Source organism: Pagrus pagrus (assembly GCF_965226575.1).
Source record: "Pagrus pagrus genome assembly, chromosome: 8".
Taxonomy (NCBI): Eukaryota; Metazoa; Chordata; class Actinopteri; order Spariformes; family Sparidae; genus Pagrus; species Pagrus pagrus.
In genome coordinates this window covers 14,608,660-14,628,227 of record NC_140192.1, presented here as the reverse complement: position 1 = coordinate 14,628,227, position 19,568 = coordinate 14,608,660, and the positions used below count along the sequence as shown (strand labels likewise).

The 19,568-nt window shown below is 40.4% G+C and overlaps 1 protein-coding gene across 3 annotated transcripts in view; it reads left to right on the top strand.

The window, feature by feature from the left end:
- Positions 1-19,568, top strand: part of ksr2 (kinase suppressor of ras 2) — a 106,372-nt gene that overhangs the window by 23,139 nt on the left and 63,665 nt on the right. For 2 of the 3 annotated variants that reach the window (XM_084359803.1, XM_084359802.1), the window contains exons 4-5: positions 4,108-4,143; positions 4,965-5,460. In XM_084359803.1, coding sequence (XP_084215929.1) covers positions 4,108-4,143; positions 4,965-5,460 — 532 coding nt within the window. The remainder of the gene's footprint in view (positions 1-4,107; positions 4,144-4,964; positions 5,461-19,568) is intronic. The other variant, XM_084359804.1, reaches the window with a different exon arrangement.

Below are 19,568 nucleotides of genomic sequence, written 5' to 3'. Positions count from 1 at the left end.
GTTGTTGGGGGTGTGCTATTTGCATTAATCACCGCAAAGGAGAAGCGGCCGTAAATGCTCGCTGCATTGTTTGCATCGACAGTTGATGTGGAGATGCTCGGTTACTCAGGTGAGAAGAGAGAATAGAAGGTGGATGATGAATTACATCTCTAGTTATGCATTAATGTGATCAGCATTTGGCGTGATTCCAGGTGAAGTGCATCTTAACGGTGATCCAACAGCTTTTTAGTCCGAACTGAGCAAAGTGATTCGAATCAGCAACGTGATTCATGATTTCCACCTCAAGCACAAACCTGAGCATGGTTGAAGTCTTGTAATGTAACCCTGGGGCAAGAAAGTGCAGTAGTATATTGAAGTTGAACTCACCAGTGTACAGTCACAAAAACAGTAAAACACACATATTTACAGTGTAAAGAGTTTTCCGTGCAACTAAAGACAGTTACACACATCTTAGTTATTTTTCATTTCTGTGTGTTTCGCATCCAGCTCCTTCAGGTTCACCAGTTCCTCTTTTCAAGTCCCATTTTCATATTAGAGGCAGTAATCCAGCTAATTAGATCAGACACCCAGCAGAAGTGTCTAGTCTGGAGGTAATATTTCAAGATGCACAATTATACCATTTCATGATTTGGCTGGAGAATGTGACATTGATTGCTTGATTATAGCACCGTCATCGTTAGCTTGTGCAGTTGAAAATGAGAAGTGCTTGTGAGTGCATTATGATCATTTTGTAGTATGGTACCGTTTAAATATGATCTAATGCATCGCAAATTGTTGATAAAGTAAAAGAAAAGCAATATTGTAGTTGCAGGAATGCTGACACAGAAAATGATGGGGAATAGTCAAGCCTTGATATCAACAAGTTGCTGCTCAGTCAAATTTAACCCCTAGAAAAAATGATAAATTACAAGACTTTAGTTTCCCTCCATGAAACTTCTGAGACTTACCCGCTAACAAGCACAAGCCACACAAATAAACTGAAATCACAGTTCTCAAAGGGGTTATGCTCACTCTGTGTTTTTCATCTCATTTAGGCAGCGAGCTTTTTTTGTGTGTGTGCCCGAGGTTGTTGCTTAGGTGAGATCATGTGAAACAAGAAATTCATAAGTCAGGTCCTGTTACTATATGGCTGAAGCAGTTGCTAAGATACTAGCGCGCTCCATGAATTGACTCATTACTTGAAGCAACAGTTTGATGAGTGTGATTCAAGTTCATTGCTTCTCGTGCAGAGAAATTTCACTTGGGTATCAATTTGATAAGAACTGTCAAAAGCATTTTTTAAAGTGAGGCTGCCTCGCTGCCAGAATGTAATTACCAAAAGGGAAACTCATAATTTAGATCAAATGTTTTACAGAAATGATCTGGTTGGATTTTAGAAGGTACACATCTCGAAGTATACAATACAAGTTGGTACCTCATGTGTCAGGTGTTACAAGTGGTGTGGTGTGAACTCTTCAGTGGCCGTTGAGGGGTCAAGCTCAACTTTTACGTATCTGAGTGGCCTGTTGTGTTTTAATTCCTGCAAATAAAGGAGGCTTGATTGAGCAACCCCCTTCATCTTTTCCGTACATTTGTGGATGAGCACTCTTTTGGGCCCACTCGTCCTCTCTGCATCTTGATGTCCTTCTGAGGGGGTTGAGATCGGGGGCCTCTTAATGGGGGTTCAGGCACAAGTGTGAGTGTGTGAGTCCTCAGGCAGGGCAGCAGCATCTCAAGAGACCCTACTGGCTAATATCCATAGGTGTTAATCACGGCTGCCCATGACACTAATCAATCCTTGAAAATGTGATCTGTATTTCTGGAAAATCAGCTCACAGTTTTCCATTTTAAATTCTGTACAGGGGCTATAACCATGTGCAGTGTAGTGCTTTCCATGACAACCAAAGACAACTCCAGGTTCACTAATTGGAAAACGTCAACCAGCGAGTGGGAACAAAGTAATGACATCATTTGGTTTACCGTAATGTTATGTTTATGGTACATTTTCCAGTAGCCATCAATGTTTGTTCCTATTTGGTGGATGTGTCAATTAAAACTGCAGAGTGAGTAAGGAGGTAAGGTAAGAGCAGCCGCTGATTCAGAAAGTATTTTTGCGACTGTAACTTTCCATATGAAAGATGATATTTCTTACAATGGTTCAGTAAGACACTGAGATGTGCTGTGTGTCTTCACTTGAGGCAACTTTTTTCACACATGCAGTGTTACTTCCCAAGAGCTGTAAAACAGACTTTGATGTGTAAAATCGATGGACTTCCCCTTATGTGACGTTTTTTTAGACATTTCAATTTAGTTTCTGAGACATTATGTTTATTTTTGTCAGCTTGTTATGGCAGATGGCTTTAAATTCAACAATGCCCATGTGCTTCAGCAGATGTTACTGTGAGGAAGAAGCCTGCCATAGGGCGAAGCCATAAACTGTGGCTAATTTCAGAATGCTATGTTGCTATATGAGAAAAAACATGCGTGGACCAGCAGCAAAAAATACTTGGATTAGTGTTAAAAGCCTTTATTCAAAACATGGCGACTTACAGAACATGAAACACTGACTGGTTTCAACCTTGAAAGTCTTCATCAGGATACAAAAGGATGGACAAAAATCCACCAAACTTGGCAAGGGGCATCACCCAACCTTGATTGAGTGAATGCAGGTGGTGATATCAATGAATCCCATGTTGAAGATGTTTGTGTTGTCAATGCAAAAATTCCTTCAAGAATCATTGGTTTGCCTCAAAGTGTTGTGTTAAGCTTCTGTTTGCCGTTTTTGCCACCCTTTATAGTACCTTATTGTGTAATATTATTGTAATATATATAATAATACATATATATATATATGTGTGTATATATATATGTATATATATATATATATATATATACATATATATATACACACATATATATACATATACTAAAATGATACACTATGTACTTTTATTTTTTATGCTTAATTTAAAGTATAATTAAAATGTAAAAGTAATAATGAAGTATACTGATAATTTATTACAAAATATCCTTCTTAGTAATTGACATCAACCAGAAGTAGAACTTCTACAATAAGGATATATATTATTGGCATACTGCTTGAATATTTGCAAGACACATACAAAACTTAAGTTAACTAATCAAGCATGTATATTAGTACATACACAGCAATATACTTAAAGTGTACAAAGTGTACTTGAAGTTGTTCCATTACATTTTGTTTTTTAAAACATACATTTTAAACTTTGCTTTTAAAGTTCTCTGAGACTAACCCAAAAAAACAACAACAAACTGAACCACATTAACCTGCTGCCGTATTGAAAAATACTTCCCAGTGGCAGGTCATTAACTGCACCACTGTTTCTGCTAAAACAAAATGTTTTGCTGCGTTTCAGTAGCCCTAAACATAACCTTTGGTGAATGAAAACTTGCAGAGCCTTTACACCGAGCGTCTTTTTTGGGGTGTCTTTAACAAGAAATTTAAGAACCCACATGGGGATGACTCAAATATATTTAATAGAAAAATAAAAAATAAAATGAGAGCCTTGAAAATTCCTGCATATTATGTCCCTTGTGTCTTTGCAGCCAGCTCTTCCCACAACTCGTTGTTCCTCGCGGCCTCTTCTTCATAACATTACAGAATAGGAAAGACTGCAGGCTTTTTTCTCCCATCAAGTTTTGCAATTCCACCGGGACCTTTTATGGGAGATATTTTTCTTGGTTCATTTGATGTTGCTGGTGTTGATATTGTGTTTGAAGTTTGTGTTTTTGATGCTTATCGTTCCTCAGAGACAATGTCGAGGGGGAGAAAATTAATGACACAAAACAAAAAAAAGAAACAAAGTATTAGGGCTGTTGACAGTAATTTGCATTAAATATGGCTTCACGGTCAATAGCAGAATTTTTTAAGCGTGTGAGGTCAATTTTGCTCCAAATCAGTCATGCATGAGATACGGCATCTGCTGAAATGTACCCAGGATCAATTCTACCAACAATATGTTTTGTTTTGCTGAACAGCCTTTTGGCTATGCATAACTGCAGATGGAAAGTAGAATATTTCAGACTATTTCAGCTGTGTCTCTGCCAGATCAATAAACACGCTCTTCTGTTTTTTGTTCCTTTCTGAAGAACAACTTGAGGAGGATAAATTGCACAGTAATGGAGGTAAAGTATTGTCATCTGAGCTCAAAACCTCATCATGGCTGCATACTTTCAACTATTTCGCCTCAGTGCTTCTCTTTGTTTCTCATTGAGCAGAAAGTTTTCAGTTTCGGTAGAAGTCGGCTTGTGTTATGACTCATGCAGCTTTGCCCTGTTCTGTTTTGGCACACACTTCCATTTTACTCACTCGCTCGCTCCATCCATTCATGCTTAATCTGCTCCACATCAGCATATTTGAACAACACCGCACTACTAATTCGTTCACGACAGATAACAGCGAAAGTTAATTCTTCATTACCCAAATTGAGCACATTTGCTGGTCGTAAATGTCCGCCTGCTGCCAGGATTTACTCTTACCGCTGCAATCAAGAAGCAGAGCTAATGGATGTTTTAGTATTAAGTGCATGACACAAACCAATTTGGTTTAACTTGATACACCATATTACGGAAAAATGTTCACCCAAATTGATATTGAAAATGAGGAAAAATAACATAATTTCTCACTCAAAGTGGTATTTAGACATGCAGATAATTTTGCTTTCATTTTCTCGGGTTTTGAGATATGTGCCCCTGAGATTTCTTCAATGGAAGGGGTCTGAGTGCTGAAAACTATAGTGATTCATTCAGTGTGAATGGAATCACAGACAGCTATCTCAAATCTGGGTAAATTAAACCAAAACTATTTGCAGATACCACCACAGATAAGCAAGAAAATATGGCCTTTTGTAATTAGTGCGAACCCTCTAACCTGCATTCTTTGCAGGATGTTGCAAGCAGTTGTTTTACTGGCATCCACTCAGCCTATCTCTGTTCTCTTCCAACAGGGAGCCAGGCGAAGCAGGACTGGTCCATCCAGTGGCCGACCTCTGAATCGGGCAAAGAAAACACTCCAGTGTGCCAGCCAGAGGCCAGTCAGTGGATCCGGTTCCAACTCTCTCAAAGCCCCAAAGTCCAGTCCAAGTACAACCAGCACATGTGCCACAGCCCCCAGGCCTTGGCGCCCCCTTTATATGCCGATCGACTGACTGTCGACAGCCCAGGTCTCTTCCCACCCTTGGACACTGGTCACCGCTCCCTGCCCCCTTCACCCCGCCAGAGGCATTTTGGCCACACACCTCCTCGGACTCCCTTGGTGGTCAACACCATGACCCCGCCTGGCACTCCCCCAATGCGGCGAAGGAACAAAGTGAAGGCCCCGGGAACGCCACCTCCGCCCAGCCGCAAGCTCATCCATCTGCTGCCGGGCTTCACTGCACTGCACCGCAGCAAATCCCACGAGTTCCAGCTGGGGAACCGCTTGGAGGACACACAGACACCAAAGTAAGTAGTGCACTTTTCAAGCAGTTGTGATCACCATGATACACATCTTGTACAATGCACCGTTTTATAAACCCATGTAAAATCTTAATCTGTATAGTAACTAGTAACTCAGTAGAAGCAGCAGAGCAGAAGCAGCATGAAAGGGAAAAACTCAAGTAAATCCAAGTACTTAAATGTTTTACACAAGTACAACACTTCATTCAGTTACTCTCCACCACTGAGTATCAAACGATGCCTTACTGGTTAGAGCAGTAGCGCACGGCACTACTTGTCAGTAATGTTTGCCCAACTGCATTTTTTACCAGTAGGTGTTAAATGAACCTGTGGGTGATGAGTCTATAGACATCACAGTTTGTTGGAAAGTCTTCAAAAAGTTACCAAATGTTTGCCTTTAAAGTATTTGAACTTTAAAGTTACATTGTGTATGGCTGGAAGGAAGATGATGTGGATGCGACCACAAAATTACGGCGATTGTTGTAATTTAGGCCAGAGGCCTCGTGTTTCTTATCACACAAATTTGTTCGACTGTCAAAAGGGTCTTATTTAAGAAGTTTGGAGCAATAATCCAAGTTGTTAGTGTACAGTTGATTTCAGCAGATAGCCTGCCTGAAGCAGAACATTCAGAGGTTCGGTCCTCTCTCTCCCGGATCTGTACAAGGTCTCACAACGTAATTCCATCTGATCTAACTGACACAGAGAGGAAGTTAGGGCCCCACCTTTCCTTTCAGCAGTTTTACTCGGACATAATCTTCCACCAGAGTCCAATCAGATTAATTCCCAGGAGGACATCATTGCCCATAAAGAACCGATGGCCTGCCGGTAGAGATAAGGGGCCTCGAGGCCGAGTTCCTGACCGACCATGCTTGTGTCTGGTACTATGCTGATCAGATTTGGCCACAAACAGGGTCCACCACTGCTAGGTAATCAGGAACCAGAGTCTGCCTCAGGAGAGCTGCTCTCATTTTGTTAATGCCATTAGAAGACAGTGCCCTATCATTGCTTCACTTGGTAAGTTAATATTTGGGAGCCGTCCTCTGCTTTCACGATGGCCATCTGGGTTATATTCGGCGTGTGCTTGGTTTGCGGACAGGGCTACATCCACGTGGGTGTTTGCATCTGTATCCGCACAGTGAGGAGTGGATCATAGCTGCAGTGAATAGGCTCAAACGGCATTAGAGAATTGATTACCGGTCCCTGAGCACTGATAGACTGCAGGCTGTGAGTTGAGCCCCTCGAATCGATGGTCTGTGTGTGCCTGGAAATGTTGTAGCTGATCCAGACAGGGCAGATCTGCTGGCTTCTCTGATGGCCAAGTACCTCTCATAATATATCATAATTGGTCGGGGGATGGTGCTGGCAAGCATCAAGCCAGGGTGGTTCAGTTCTGGCATGAGGCAATCGTACTTTGCTTCGTTTCTGTGTGTGCATGGGAATTGGCTTTCGTTGCAATGTTGGCATCTGTAAAATACCTAAAGTCAGAAGCCCGAAAGTTCACACCATACCATGTATTCTTAAATCTTGCATTGACGTTACTATTTCTTGTCTTGATTTTTACTTCAGGATGAAAAACAACCAACACTGAAACAAGTATATTAAATATCACACACAAGTCTATTTCACACTTTAATGGCTGCTATTCCATGATACCCTGTTCCTTCCATACTACACATATTTCCCCTTATTACCAACCTGAGGATTTTAATAAGCTCTCAGTGCTCTTTAGGTCCTTATCTTCTCCTGCTTAATTGCCTGGCACTGTGGCCAGGACACAATAACCAGGGATTACCCTCTGACCCCAGGAGACATTTTTCTGCCTTTATCTTAATGAGATATGCCCTAATATCTCATTATCTCTGCATAATACAGCACAAAGACTGAGTAGCTGAATGTGCAAGAATACTCAGCATACCATGTTGAACTAAAACTGGGATTTGGTTGTGGCACTGATTGATAAGTGAATTTGTGACATGTAGTAATGGGCCATTGTCCCTTTGCCTTGTATTAATTTAAGTATTTCCATTAACCTACAGAGGTAAAACATTACATAATTGCTACAATACACATTATGGACATAATGTAGTTAATTGTGTTTTTCTAGGGGTTTTTCCGTAGTATGTTACAATTAATGTTAAAAATGGAAAAATGACACTGGTAATTGATAATTAAAGAAAGCTGGATTTCAAATATCACAATTATTCATGTTTTTGGCTTAATGCACTCTAGAAAATATGTTTACTTAGGCTGGCTACATTACGCTTTGTTATTAAAGTTGGTATTAAGTGCTTTTAGGGCATCTTTATGGCCTTTGTAGTGCACAATAGCCTCTTTTTCAATGTGTTTTTCTGAAAATTGTTTCCACTTTTAATGTAAAAACTCTGGTCTGCCTGTGTGGACCCTCATCTTTTGCTTTATAGCTTTGTGCTCCCTGGTTTAATGTGTTTGTCTACGTGATAATGCCTTTTCCTTTCAGCTTGCAGTGAACCATCCGAAAAAATAATGAGCAAATTGCCTCCTTGCCTATTTGTTCAGTAATATCTATGAATCCAAGATAATCTCACCCTGAGATGAGACGGCTTTCAATTTTGCAAGTTGCAATGCATAAGAAAGCAAACTTTCAACTGTGTGGGGAAATGAGGAGTCTTTCTTTCTTTCTTTCTTTCTCACCACCTGTCAAGTGCAAGTATAAATATGTATGGTTGTGTTTCAGGTCTGGTTTGATCCTCCGTTTACTGACAGATATATATTCTGTTTAGGTCGATACAGAAGAGGCTCAACTCCCTTCACTTTTAGCCATTTTGGACTGGTTACTTTTGGTTGACCAAAGTGAGCAGAAAGCTGACTGAGATGTTGATTCTCAGTGGGATCTGCAAGAATAATCCCAAACACATATTACAGGGAATCTTTGGTTAAAGAAACACTGCTTAAATGAGCATGTATCATGTATCAAGACTGTCTGACAAGTCTTTTCATCAAACCCCAAAAGATGACTAATGTTTACATTCAAGTGGCAGACAGAGGAGGTCCGAATGGCACGCTAAATATACAGTATATCCTGTTCTCCAACAGCCCTTTAACATTGGTTTAGAAGAAATACTTGACACTGTTGTGAACAAGTCCATATTTAGAAAATTAGTATCTTGTCCATGAGGGCCACCGTAGCATCTGGAGCTCCACCAACGTCTTCGGAAAGGGAGGGGTGAGCGAGACAGTGTTGCAATCTAGAACCTCACCGCTAGATGCCGCAATATATGACACACAGTACCTTTAAGCAAACATAGTTTGTGTTAGGTAAGTAAGCCACCAAATGCCAAAGAGTGTGTATCAAACATGGACAAATGTGTCCATCTGAAGTCTAAGATTTAAAGAAATGATTCATATGGTTACAGAGAAAAGATTCACTTTAAATACAGCACTAAATAATTTTCAATTTTGGATTTCACCCAAAGGTTCTTCTGACAAATATTGTGAGACAGTTATTTAACCATGATTAACTACGGTTAAAAAACAAAACGGTAAGCACTAAAGCCAAGGACGAGGGTCTGAAAATGACGGTTAACGTCACAGTTTTTATAGACATGCTATGTTCAATAAAACCGTAAATAAATGGACGTGATTTAAAATGAAAAACATTTTAAATATCTCAATTTCCAAAGACAATTGGTGCAGATATTTTCTCACCGTGGTTTGTAATTTCACAAGATAAAATATCAAATACATTTCCAGCAGATTTTAAGAGATGGATAGAGAGCAGATTCTTCTTGTTCCTATGGTAATGACTCAGGCTCTTGGTTAGTAAATGCAATGTAAAAATAGAACTTGGTGTGTCTTTAACAAGTAGCATTATCTTGCCAATTAGTAGCATGTGAAGTCATTTGCAAGTGACAGGATTTTTTTACTTGCTTCAACCTGTCAGTAGCATCTCAGATATTTGCTTTTTACTGAGCCGATTGTGATACAGTAAAACATTTATTTGCATTTGTATTATTTGTATAATTGTGAGTATTACTTGTTCTGGCTGACAAAAAGTAAGATTTTTTTTTAAAGCCTTGAAGAAAGTATGCAGTTAGTTTTACAAGCACCCCTCTTGTTTACATCTGGACCATCTATATCAATTTGTGATGACTGCAAAGTAGGGAAAGCACATTCCCCATCCGATAATTAATAAGTTGTTTCGCAGCATAAAAAAAAATATGCTGAGTCCAGGGATATGTCCAAGTTTAGGGGAATTTAGGAAAGTAATTAGTTTGAAATGAGTCTGAGTCATTCAGTGTATACTCTCAGTAAATATGCATATATAGTAGGAGACCAACAGTTCAAATTTAAATACTGAAACACTTTTCAAAGTGTTTCCTCCAACACAGCAGATCACTGGTAGTTCCTTTACTCTTTGTTTTATGAACAACAGTGAAGTTTATTTACAACAACTGGGAAAAAAGTGACTCTTAAGCGATCATTGCACAACAGGGATGTAAATCCCTGAAGAATTTCATTGGGTGATGAAACTAAACATGGAAAATCCCAATCTTGTGCTTATCAGTCAAAAAGCATGTACTCTCTGTCAACACGTCCATCTTCCCTTAAGGAATTCACCACAGACAGGGTCAAAGAGCACTGCTGTATGAGATCAATACAGCGCTGATATTACTGTTTGTTCTGGTGGGATGACTGAAGCACCTGCTAAAAATGTCATCAAGTCATTGTTAACTTTACGTGACATGATTGATTACGCCCGGTGAAGAATCAGTTTTTTGAAATCCAAACAAATGAACTAAGGTGTGGCTGACATCAACATTTGACTGCTCGTGTTCAGAGACACAGAGACAGACTGTTTCTTTCTGTTAACGTATTGAACTTCCTGTAAGGAGAATTGCTTAATGGCGCCATCCTTTCCATACATTATCTTATTAGACAATGTGAAATGTGAGAGCCAATTACTGCAATCAGTCAGTTTCTTCCCACCCCACTGAGCGCCTGCAAACAACGAATCACACACACACTGTACAGACTCACACACTGTGAATCAGTCAAACTACACAGCCAAGAAATATGCTAATCATTCTCCACTTTCTCTCATCCTGTCGACACTGTTGCAAAATCAAAAATCCAACTGAAACACAAAACTGACAAAGTGATGATCAATTAAAACTGAATCTTTAATAAAAAGAAATGAAATGAAAAAATGTATGCATGGACTGGAAACAAAAGAGAAAGAAGGAAGAAAGGTCTGTCTCTTAAATATTTTTTTAATAAGAAATCGCAATTTTTAATTACTTTTACAGACAAATAAATACAATAAACGAATAAATGTTCAAATAGATGCAATTGTGCAGCCCAAATAATCACGTTGTGGGTATTTAAGGTATGATAAATGCTGCCCAAGAGACCTGTTATTATCTTCTGTCAACAAAATGTGCAAGGAGGAATGTAGACAAGTTGGAACAGTCTGCTGTTTGTCCTGTCAGTGACAGTAAATACCCAAATGGCTCATGGGTCATTGGGAACTATTTACCCCAGGGGAGCAGGGATGTTTTTACATGTACACATTGCTTCTCTTGGAAATAAATGAAAAAATACTAACTGAAGTTCTGAGGTCCTGTAAGTCCAGGAGTTTCTGGGCTCCAGAATCGGAAGAGGACAAAATTTAATGTTGATTTGTTGCATCTATCCTCGTCTCGAAACCTAAAGTTAGAAATTGACAGTGTAGAGAAAATACAAATATACATAAATAGTTCAAATACCCTCTGAAACACATTAATCACCATAAATTGATGATGTCAAACGCAGAAGTGCCTGCTGGTGGAATATTCCTTTAAGGGCTTCGACAGTTCTTCAACGTGTTAACAGTTTCACTTATGAAACACAAGTGCGACGGATACCCAGCACCACTTAAACTTTAATTTCTAAGCAGGAGTGCGACAGCAATTTCATTTTGCTTATGTTTTCAACCTTTCTATATTTCTGCCTCTCCTGTCTTTATTTCTCTCTCTCTCTCTCCGTGCCCTTTTCAAAGAGGAGAGGCTCTCTGGGCTGAAGTGTCAATTAATGAACCTCGTTGTCTATGTTAATGAGTAGTAACATGCGTGCGTGGAAAAGGCCAAGTGAGTTTTCAGTCTGTCACAGTCCCACTCGGCACGTCACACCAAGACCGTTCTGGAAAGTAGGCGTGTTTGTTTCTCCACGCTCTCTTGTCTTGCCTTCCCCCCGCCAGTGGAAATGGTAATATCGTATAGATAATGCCACCTTATGAGACTTTCACAGCTTTCTGAATGTTAAGCACTTTCTCATTGAATTGGATGTTTGCTAATAAATCACATGGTGCCGGGGGTTGGCATGATTCACTCTCTGCTTCTCTCGGGGTAATTCTACCATGCAACGCTCAGGGGAAGCAAATTTGCATCCCTTCCATGACTAATTTAGCTGTTTGCTTTCACTGAGCTGGTGTACACATCATATATTTCTGTCCCCCCTTTCCTTTCCCCTTTCTCTCCCTGTTTCCTTTTCTTTCTCTCGTCACCCCTCTCATTATGCATCTCTTTTGAGAGCCTGTCAATGTGTTATTTCACAGTCATCCGTAACATCTCCCAATTCCGACAGAAAAATGCATTTTTTATTGGATTTAGTTTCCTCAGCGGTGAGAAGGAAACGGCGGTGAGGTGTTGGCGGTGTTGACTTACATCAAGTGCTGAACATCACTGAGAGAGAATTCACTAAAGGGCAGCTGTAGCTGTAATCCAAATGTAAACAAATGGGTTCACCTCTGCACAGGACTGGAACCTGACATTACTCTCAAATTGATTTTCAGGGGTTTTTCAAAACATGTGTTGCGTGCATCTTGGATTTAAGGCTGCTCTTAGTTTAGTCCAGTTGCAGGAAATTAAATGGATGAACTGGGAGCAAGGGGAAATTACAGACTGTTGTGCAACCATCTTTATAGAGTCCTGTCTCCACCACAGCATGCTGGATCAAACTGTTGCACTCAGTGGGCAAACCGTTTCCTGAGCTGACTGAGCCCAGGATGGGGAGAGGTGGACATCGCTGATACTTGGTGCTCACATGCAGTAAAGCTGATAGACAGTGTTTACCAAATGTCAAACTTTTAATGTGAGGATGTGGAGCATAGTATCATCACCGTCATCATCACAGCTCCGGTATATCAGCAGCTCCAGAGTACGAAAAGTAAAAAAATAAAATACAGGACCTCCACGACTAAACTCAGCCGACTAAAATGACTCTTCGCTGGTGCTGAGTTTGTTTCATGGAGCGATCTGTAATCTGCAGACACGTTTATTGCCTTTCACCGTGAAGAAGAAAACTCACGAGCGGCCTCTGAAAATTCAGCCGGCGTCAAATTGATGTTTCTGCTCCCCAGACGTTCGGCAGAGATACAGATCCGCCTCTCTTCAGGACACATTAGTGGGCGACCTCTGACCCTGGAGGATTATTGGCCCCACATGCTCTGCTGCGTGGGACATTAACTGTGTAGAACAGTGTACTGCACCGGGCCATGTATGTCAGCGAGTAAGATAATGTATGTATGTATGTGAGGAAGGGAAGGAGGAAGCAGCAGCTTTGGTGGCGCTTTAAGGGGAATGTGAGTGTGTATCATCCTCTCTCTGCGGACAAAAGCTCATCCATGTTAATCAGGTCCTTGGCCCCTTTGCCATTAATGACAAGGCAGGTGAGAGGGGATGTCAACACCGGGCTCTTTACAGCCAGATGCTGCCAAGCCTTCCCTCCATCCATCCCACCATCCATCGGCCGTAATGAGCGCTCATCCTGGCCTCCGCTGGCGGCTGAGAAATTGGAGTCATGATTATGAATTTATATGAGTGTTTAGGAGTGACGGTTAGACCAAATGCCACTGTTGCCGGTGGAGAATGGATTTATTAGGCTGATGGTTTTTCTGTGGTGATTTGTGAACAAGTGGGAGCTGGTTGGGGCGGATAACAGGATTTGAGTGGGTGATTAAAAGTTATCCTTGAAAGTTGTGTACTTCTTTTCTAAGTTTGAATAATAGAACTTGTGCTCAAAGCATTGAGTCAATTTTGTGGAAATGTTGTTTGGATTTTAGATTAATTATATGAATCCTAAGTTCCCTCAGCACGATCATTAAAGCTCTATTTGAATCTGTCTTAGGGACATAAACAGTAAAATGATTGAAACTGATATCAAACTTTGCTCTGACAGAGACAAAGCAAACTAAAACAGGCCATACTGTGAGCTGCTGTAAGAAGAGAATGTTTTACTGACCAACAACCATAAATGGAGTTATTAACATCATTCGTCATTCAGGCCATCGAGTGGGGGGCTTTCATCTCAGTGTTTTCTCTTTGAAGGTAAAGTCAAGACAGATAACATCTGCTCCAGGTTCCATATTGTCTCTGACCTCTGCCTTCTTTTTAGGCTCCATGTCATTTACTGCCCCGCCTGTGCTCCAAAACTACCACTTAACCCGCACGGCTGGGGGCCCGCTAGCTGTTTTCCCATTCAGCGCCGTTGCTTTAATACTTGGATTAGTGAGTTTAGGGTTTGAGCTATGGTTTCATTTTGACTGAATCGAGTAAATGCATCTCTCATTGAATTCGAAGCTGGGGAAAACACACACAGATCTGCTGGCGCGCATTCGACTGATAAGAGAAGGAGGCTGGAATGAGATAAACCTCAACATTTAGGACCGCTGATTGCTCACATTAAAGGAAGACTATATTTCATTTCTCTTTGTACACAATGATTCAATTCACTTTTATAAAACTGATGTGTCAGTGTCTTACTTTACTTACTTACAAGTCCTGAATTCATACATTCACAATACAGTTCAGTATGGCCTCCATGGTACACTGGTCCCTTCAAAGTACAGTAGAAGTGAAAAGTGGAAGAACTGATTCAATGTTTATACTCAATTAAAAGTAAGACAGTAAAGGCTGAAAGCATAAAAGTTAAAAATATAATTCAAAGATTGTTAAACTTGAAGGTAGAATAAGTAGGATTTGTCCGAGCTGTTCCCAAAGGCGCCAGAAAGATAGTTGATTGTTGAGAGTCTCATCCCTAGGATGTCAAATACCGACATTTTGAGCTGGTAAAGCGCACAGCAACAAATTCAGAAAATAAGAAAATACAGGGGGACATTAATATGGCTTTTCTATGCCATTCGACATCGTCATTATCTTACGTTGTTTCGTCTCGCTATGTCTGCCGTGCATGCTGTGCACTGATAGGTTGAAATCAGTCTTGTGATGTTGGGAAGAAAGCATGCAATGACGCTAAATAGAACGATAATTCCCCTCAAATGCATTTTTTTTTTACATAATCTTCTTCCTCAGTGATTCAAAAGGGTTTCACAGGAAACGATGCATGCATGTACAGGATGTGAAGAAGTTCGATCATGAGTTCAATCTGAGACGACACTGTTTACTGTCTTCTTACTCTTTGTTTACTAAAACAACTCGAACCTGACAACAGCAATGAAATCATTGTGCCCTGAGTATGTTTGGCTGTGCTGTCAACATACTCAAGTTTCTCTTCTTTTATTGCATTGTTGGCACGGTAGCCTTGTTTGCTGTCACTAATAGTTGATATACATTTTGATACATGTAATACACAAATATACTTCATCTGATAGATGAACTGTTTCATGCTGATGGCCGGGCTCCGCTGTGACAAAACCTCTTAAAGAGTAAGCAAAGCAGCAGTTGCTATTAGAAATCAACTCCAATTCACACACTTTGCATAACTCACTGAATAGCTCACTTTGTGTTTAATGGATTAAGAAACAAACAATATCAAGTTGTTATTTTTTTTCTGGTGGCCCAGAGACAAAGCATCTTGGAACACCTGTTTGTATTTTGAAGCCTCAGAGATGATTATTCCTATTCATCCCAAACAATTCAGCGGCAAATGAGGTACACTTAGACAGAACAGTGCGTTTGGATATTCAAAAGGCACAAGGACAGTGTTTGAATCCAGTCCATCAGTGGCAAATGTCCAAAAGTCGGATGCCAAGAATATTTCATCACTAATCTGCACAGCATTTCTTGATTGTGGGCTTTCAGAGCATTTCAGCACAGAAGAATTGCTGTGTTGTCATCCTGAGCCAAGCTATCAAATAAAGGCTCTTGTATGGAGCCACAGAGTGTCTCTTTAAACAACAAATTATCACCAGGTGGTGGAGACGCCTGATGTACGGCACCGGTAATGATGGGAAACAATGGTGCCTGAAGAAATGGAGTGTTTTAGGAATCAGTACTTAGTTTCAGAGAAAGTTGCGCGGTCATATGGTAGATTCACAAAACTTAAGACTGACTGTAGCTGTGTTTTCATCTAATTTTCAAGCAAATTGGAAGCAGAGTGTTGATGTTGTACAAAAGAAAAGAAAGTTTCCATCAACTGGTTTGGAGCAAATTAAATAGGCTTTGCAAAGTGCAATTTTGGCACCATTGCCACATTATGCATGCTTACAGTTAACGGAATAGAGGAAGTAGAGGTTGTGAACCAGTAACAAAACCAGTTGTTTGCCAACCGCCAATAAACCTCAGAGAAGAAGTTGAGGTCTACAAGATTTTTTTTTTTTTTCTATTTGGGTAATTGAAATCAGTCCATGTCAGCTAGTAATTTTAATTTTTTTTTAAATCGCTTACAGCACCTTCATAAGGGCATGAACTCCTTTTCAAAAAGAACAAAATCAAAAACAGGCATTAAAACTTTATTTTGAAAAGTTGAGGAGGTTTGGGAAAAATTTGACATTTCCATTTTCTAATGTGTTACGTGTGAATCTCATGTTTTTAAAATGCACATTGAAATAAATCCCATTTTACTGACAAGCAGAGATGCTTGCCTCCATCTCCATGACAACACCTCTCTCTCTCCACTTATGCCTCCTATACTTTCTCTCCAGGGGTTTGGTTCCTTTATACACTTTATAGCGGTGGAGCTTAGTACATCCTGCAAAGAGAAAGATGGTTCACTCAGTGAGATTAAGTGACTCTTTGCTGTTGTTATTGAGACAGTTGTACGGTGATGACACATTAAAGAGTCCTACAATGTCGAGCCAAGTATAGGTATTATTTCCAGAAAGTGCACATGTACGTTAGACCAGATTACACTGAATTTCCACCTGGTTTCAAATACAAAAGAAAACATCAAGTAGTACTGCTGCAGTGGATCGCAGTGTCTGACATACGGGCACATACTGCCAGTCTTAGAACAGATTAAACCTTTACATTTACATTTAGGGCACTTAGCAGATGCTTTTGTCCAAAGCGACTTACAGTAATTCATACATTCATACACTGATGGCGGTGGCTGCCATGCAAGGTGCCGACCAGCACATCAGGAGCAATGTGGGGTTCAGTATCTTGCCCAAGGACACGTTGGCATGCAGACCAGGGGATTCAAACCAGCAGCCTTCTGATAACAAGAGCTGGCTCTACCCCTGAGCCACAGCCACCCTTTAGTCTAATTTCTGGACTAACTGCACATTACTTGGCTTACTGAGAACCCATCTCCTGATTTGCAACTGATTGACAGATTGAGGAAGAAATGAGTTTTGCAGACTGCTAAGTCTAATGGGTGTAACTCTAGATCCTCTATTAGATTGAAAAACCTGATTTCAAAAAACAAAACTGAAAGAAATCTGTTGAAATGCCACAAGTCGGACAACTTTCCTTTGGTACTGTATATGCTGTTTGAAGTGTCTAACCCACAGTATCTGAGCGTCAACGAAGATAGTCGGTCAAATGTTTGACTAGAGCGTTAGAACTGAATATAATGAAAGAATGCTGCCTCTAGCTGTTGGCTTGCAAATTAAGTTTAAATTCATGGCACGCAAATGAATGCATGGATGAGGGGGCGAATGATCTTTTCTTGGTATCTCATGGTTATTCACACATGAGCATGCTAAATACGGACCGTCTACAGAGTCCTTATTTTGACCCCGATGGATTTAATTACTCTCAACCACCAGCTCAGCCTCTGAAGAGGCAGTTCAGTGTTTGGAAATTTTAAGTCAGTCACTTAATGGATGTATCAGTCATCGAAACTATCACGATTGGCTGATCGATTAACTAACAATTTTCACATTTATTTGAAGTCTGAAATGGGGAATGCAAATACCAGCATTTAAAAATGAAAGAGCCATTCACTTGAGAGATTAAAGTGAAGTTTACTCTTGCAGCTGCTACTAAAACCCTGTACAATTAAAACATAAACAATCCTGTCCCACTATAATCATATCATTCCTGACAACAGCATGTAGGAATAAAACTATTTTAGCCAGACAGGCTGTGCAGTGTCGGTGTGCACCGACACACATCCCTGAGAAACTACTGAAAACAACATATCACAGTCCGCCTTCCTGTCAACTTGTCACTCCTCTGTCCCTGCTCCCCGGTCCTAAACCAGTGGTCTCACTTACCATCTGGTCATCAGCTCCCCCACCCCCTCTCTCTCCCTCTCATTTTCTGTCTCTCACACAGGCATGCTCTCTTTTTCAATCCTTTGTTTGCCTCGGGCGTCTTGCTGTCTCCCAAGCATCATGTTCAGCTTCCAACCCCTAACACACGCACACATACCAGATTCCCATCCCCACAGAGAGCGCTGAGCCTCCCCTGGCCTCTGACAACGCACTGACACCCACTCGTATCCCAGTGGGATCTGCTGACAGTAAAAGAGGACCTAACAAGAAAGAGTTTTTTAATCTTGTGTTGTCGTGATCCGACCATCTCAACAGGTGAACAGCAGGTGTCGTCATGATGAGACATCAAACGACGACCAGGGCAAAACTCGTGGGCATGCACACACACCTACGCACACTGGTCGACAGACACACCCCTCTCCGTGTCCATGAAACACATGTTTTAACAAACGTGCTGTTATATTGAGTAGTGACGTCTGCAGTGACAGCACAGCAGTGTCTCATGGTTGCTTGGATGATGTGTTTGTACAGAGGTTGAGACTCTTGTTATTGAGACAAATGATACATGATAAGGCAACGAAGCAAGGACGGAAGTTTTGCTACAGTGCTGCTGATGAGAAATACATCACTGCCACTTGTTTGATCGTTTGACTGCTTGTATCTTGGCCCATCTGAATTACAAGTGCAGAATTAAAGTATTTCTTTAAAAATTAATCTTTAAAAATAACTATCATGATTGTGAATTAAGACTTAAAAACATTTTGTCAGGTCCAACAGCGTTTGTCAGCCAATAGTATAACGCTGTCGGTATCATGTGGTATGTGTTTCATTAGCGATCAATAGTCTTAGTAGTTGCCAGTTTGTGGAAAAGCATATAAGAAAATGGCTGCCGGCTTTAGCAATGTTAACATCACTAAATCTTACAAACATTAACATTAGCTAGCTAGCATTAGCAACATTAAAGTTAATAGCAATGTCAGGTAGGGCAACAAATTGGGAATCACTTGAGAAGGGCAGACAATTTGAATGTGAATGCAAAATCATCACTAATCAATGAATGCAAAATTTGTTTTCAGCAACCACACTTGCACACTGTGTCTGACCCATTGTGTCAGTATTCTGATGTATTCAGAAATTTGAATAACCTTCATGCATATGTAGTACTGTCCAAGGTGAGTCATATGAAACAAAATCTTCAAGTCACGAGTTTAAAGTTCAGGAAACGCATTTGGTTTTGGAATTAACGAAAGGAGAATGTTTGGATTTTTGCACTTACTTTGCAATAACAATAAATTCCTTTTTGATTAAGTTCAGCATCGGCTTTACTTAACTGCCTCGGGAAAGAAAAATAAAAAGCCTACCCAGGGCAGCAGACTGCCAGCTTTTATTCAACTGAGGCTTGACACTGCCGACTTCTGAAAGCAACACAACCTGCTTTCTATGAAACAGCTCAAAGGGCTCACAGTAATTGTCTCTTGTAATCATTATTCCAGCCACCTTTTTTCATTTTCCACCAACTTTATTAAAGCAGCAGTGAGAGCGGTGGCTGCCAAAGATATTATTCCACAAGTACATTTGCATAAAACGCAACAGGGTGCTTTTCTTGCCATATGGGTCTCAGCAGTGCTCTTTGCATATTTCTGAGGTAAAAAGTGGGATATGCAGTTGGAATCCTGCAAAAAAATTCACTCTCTTAGAT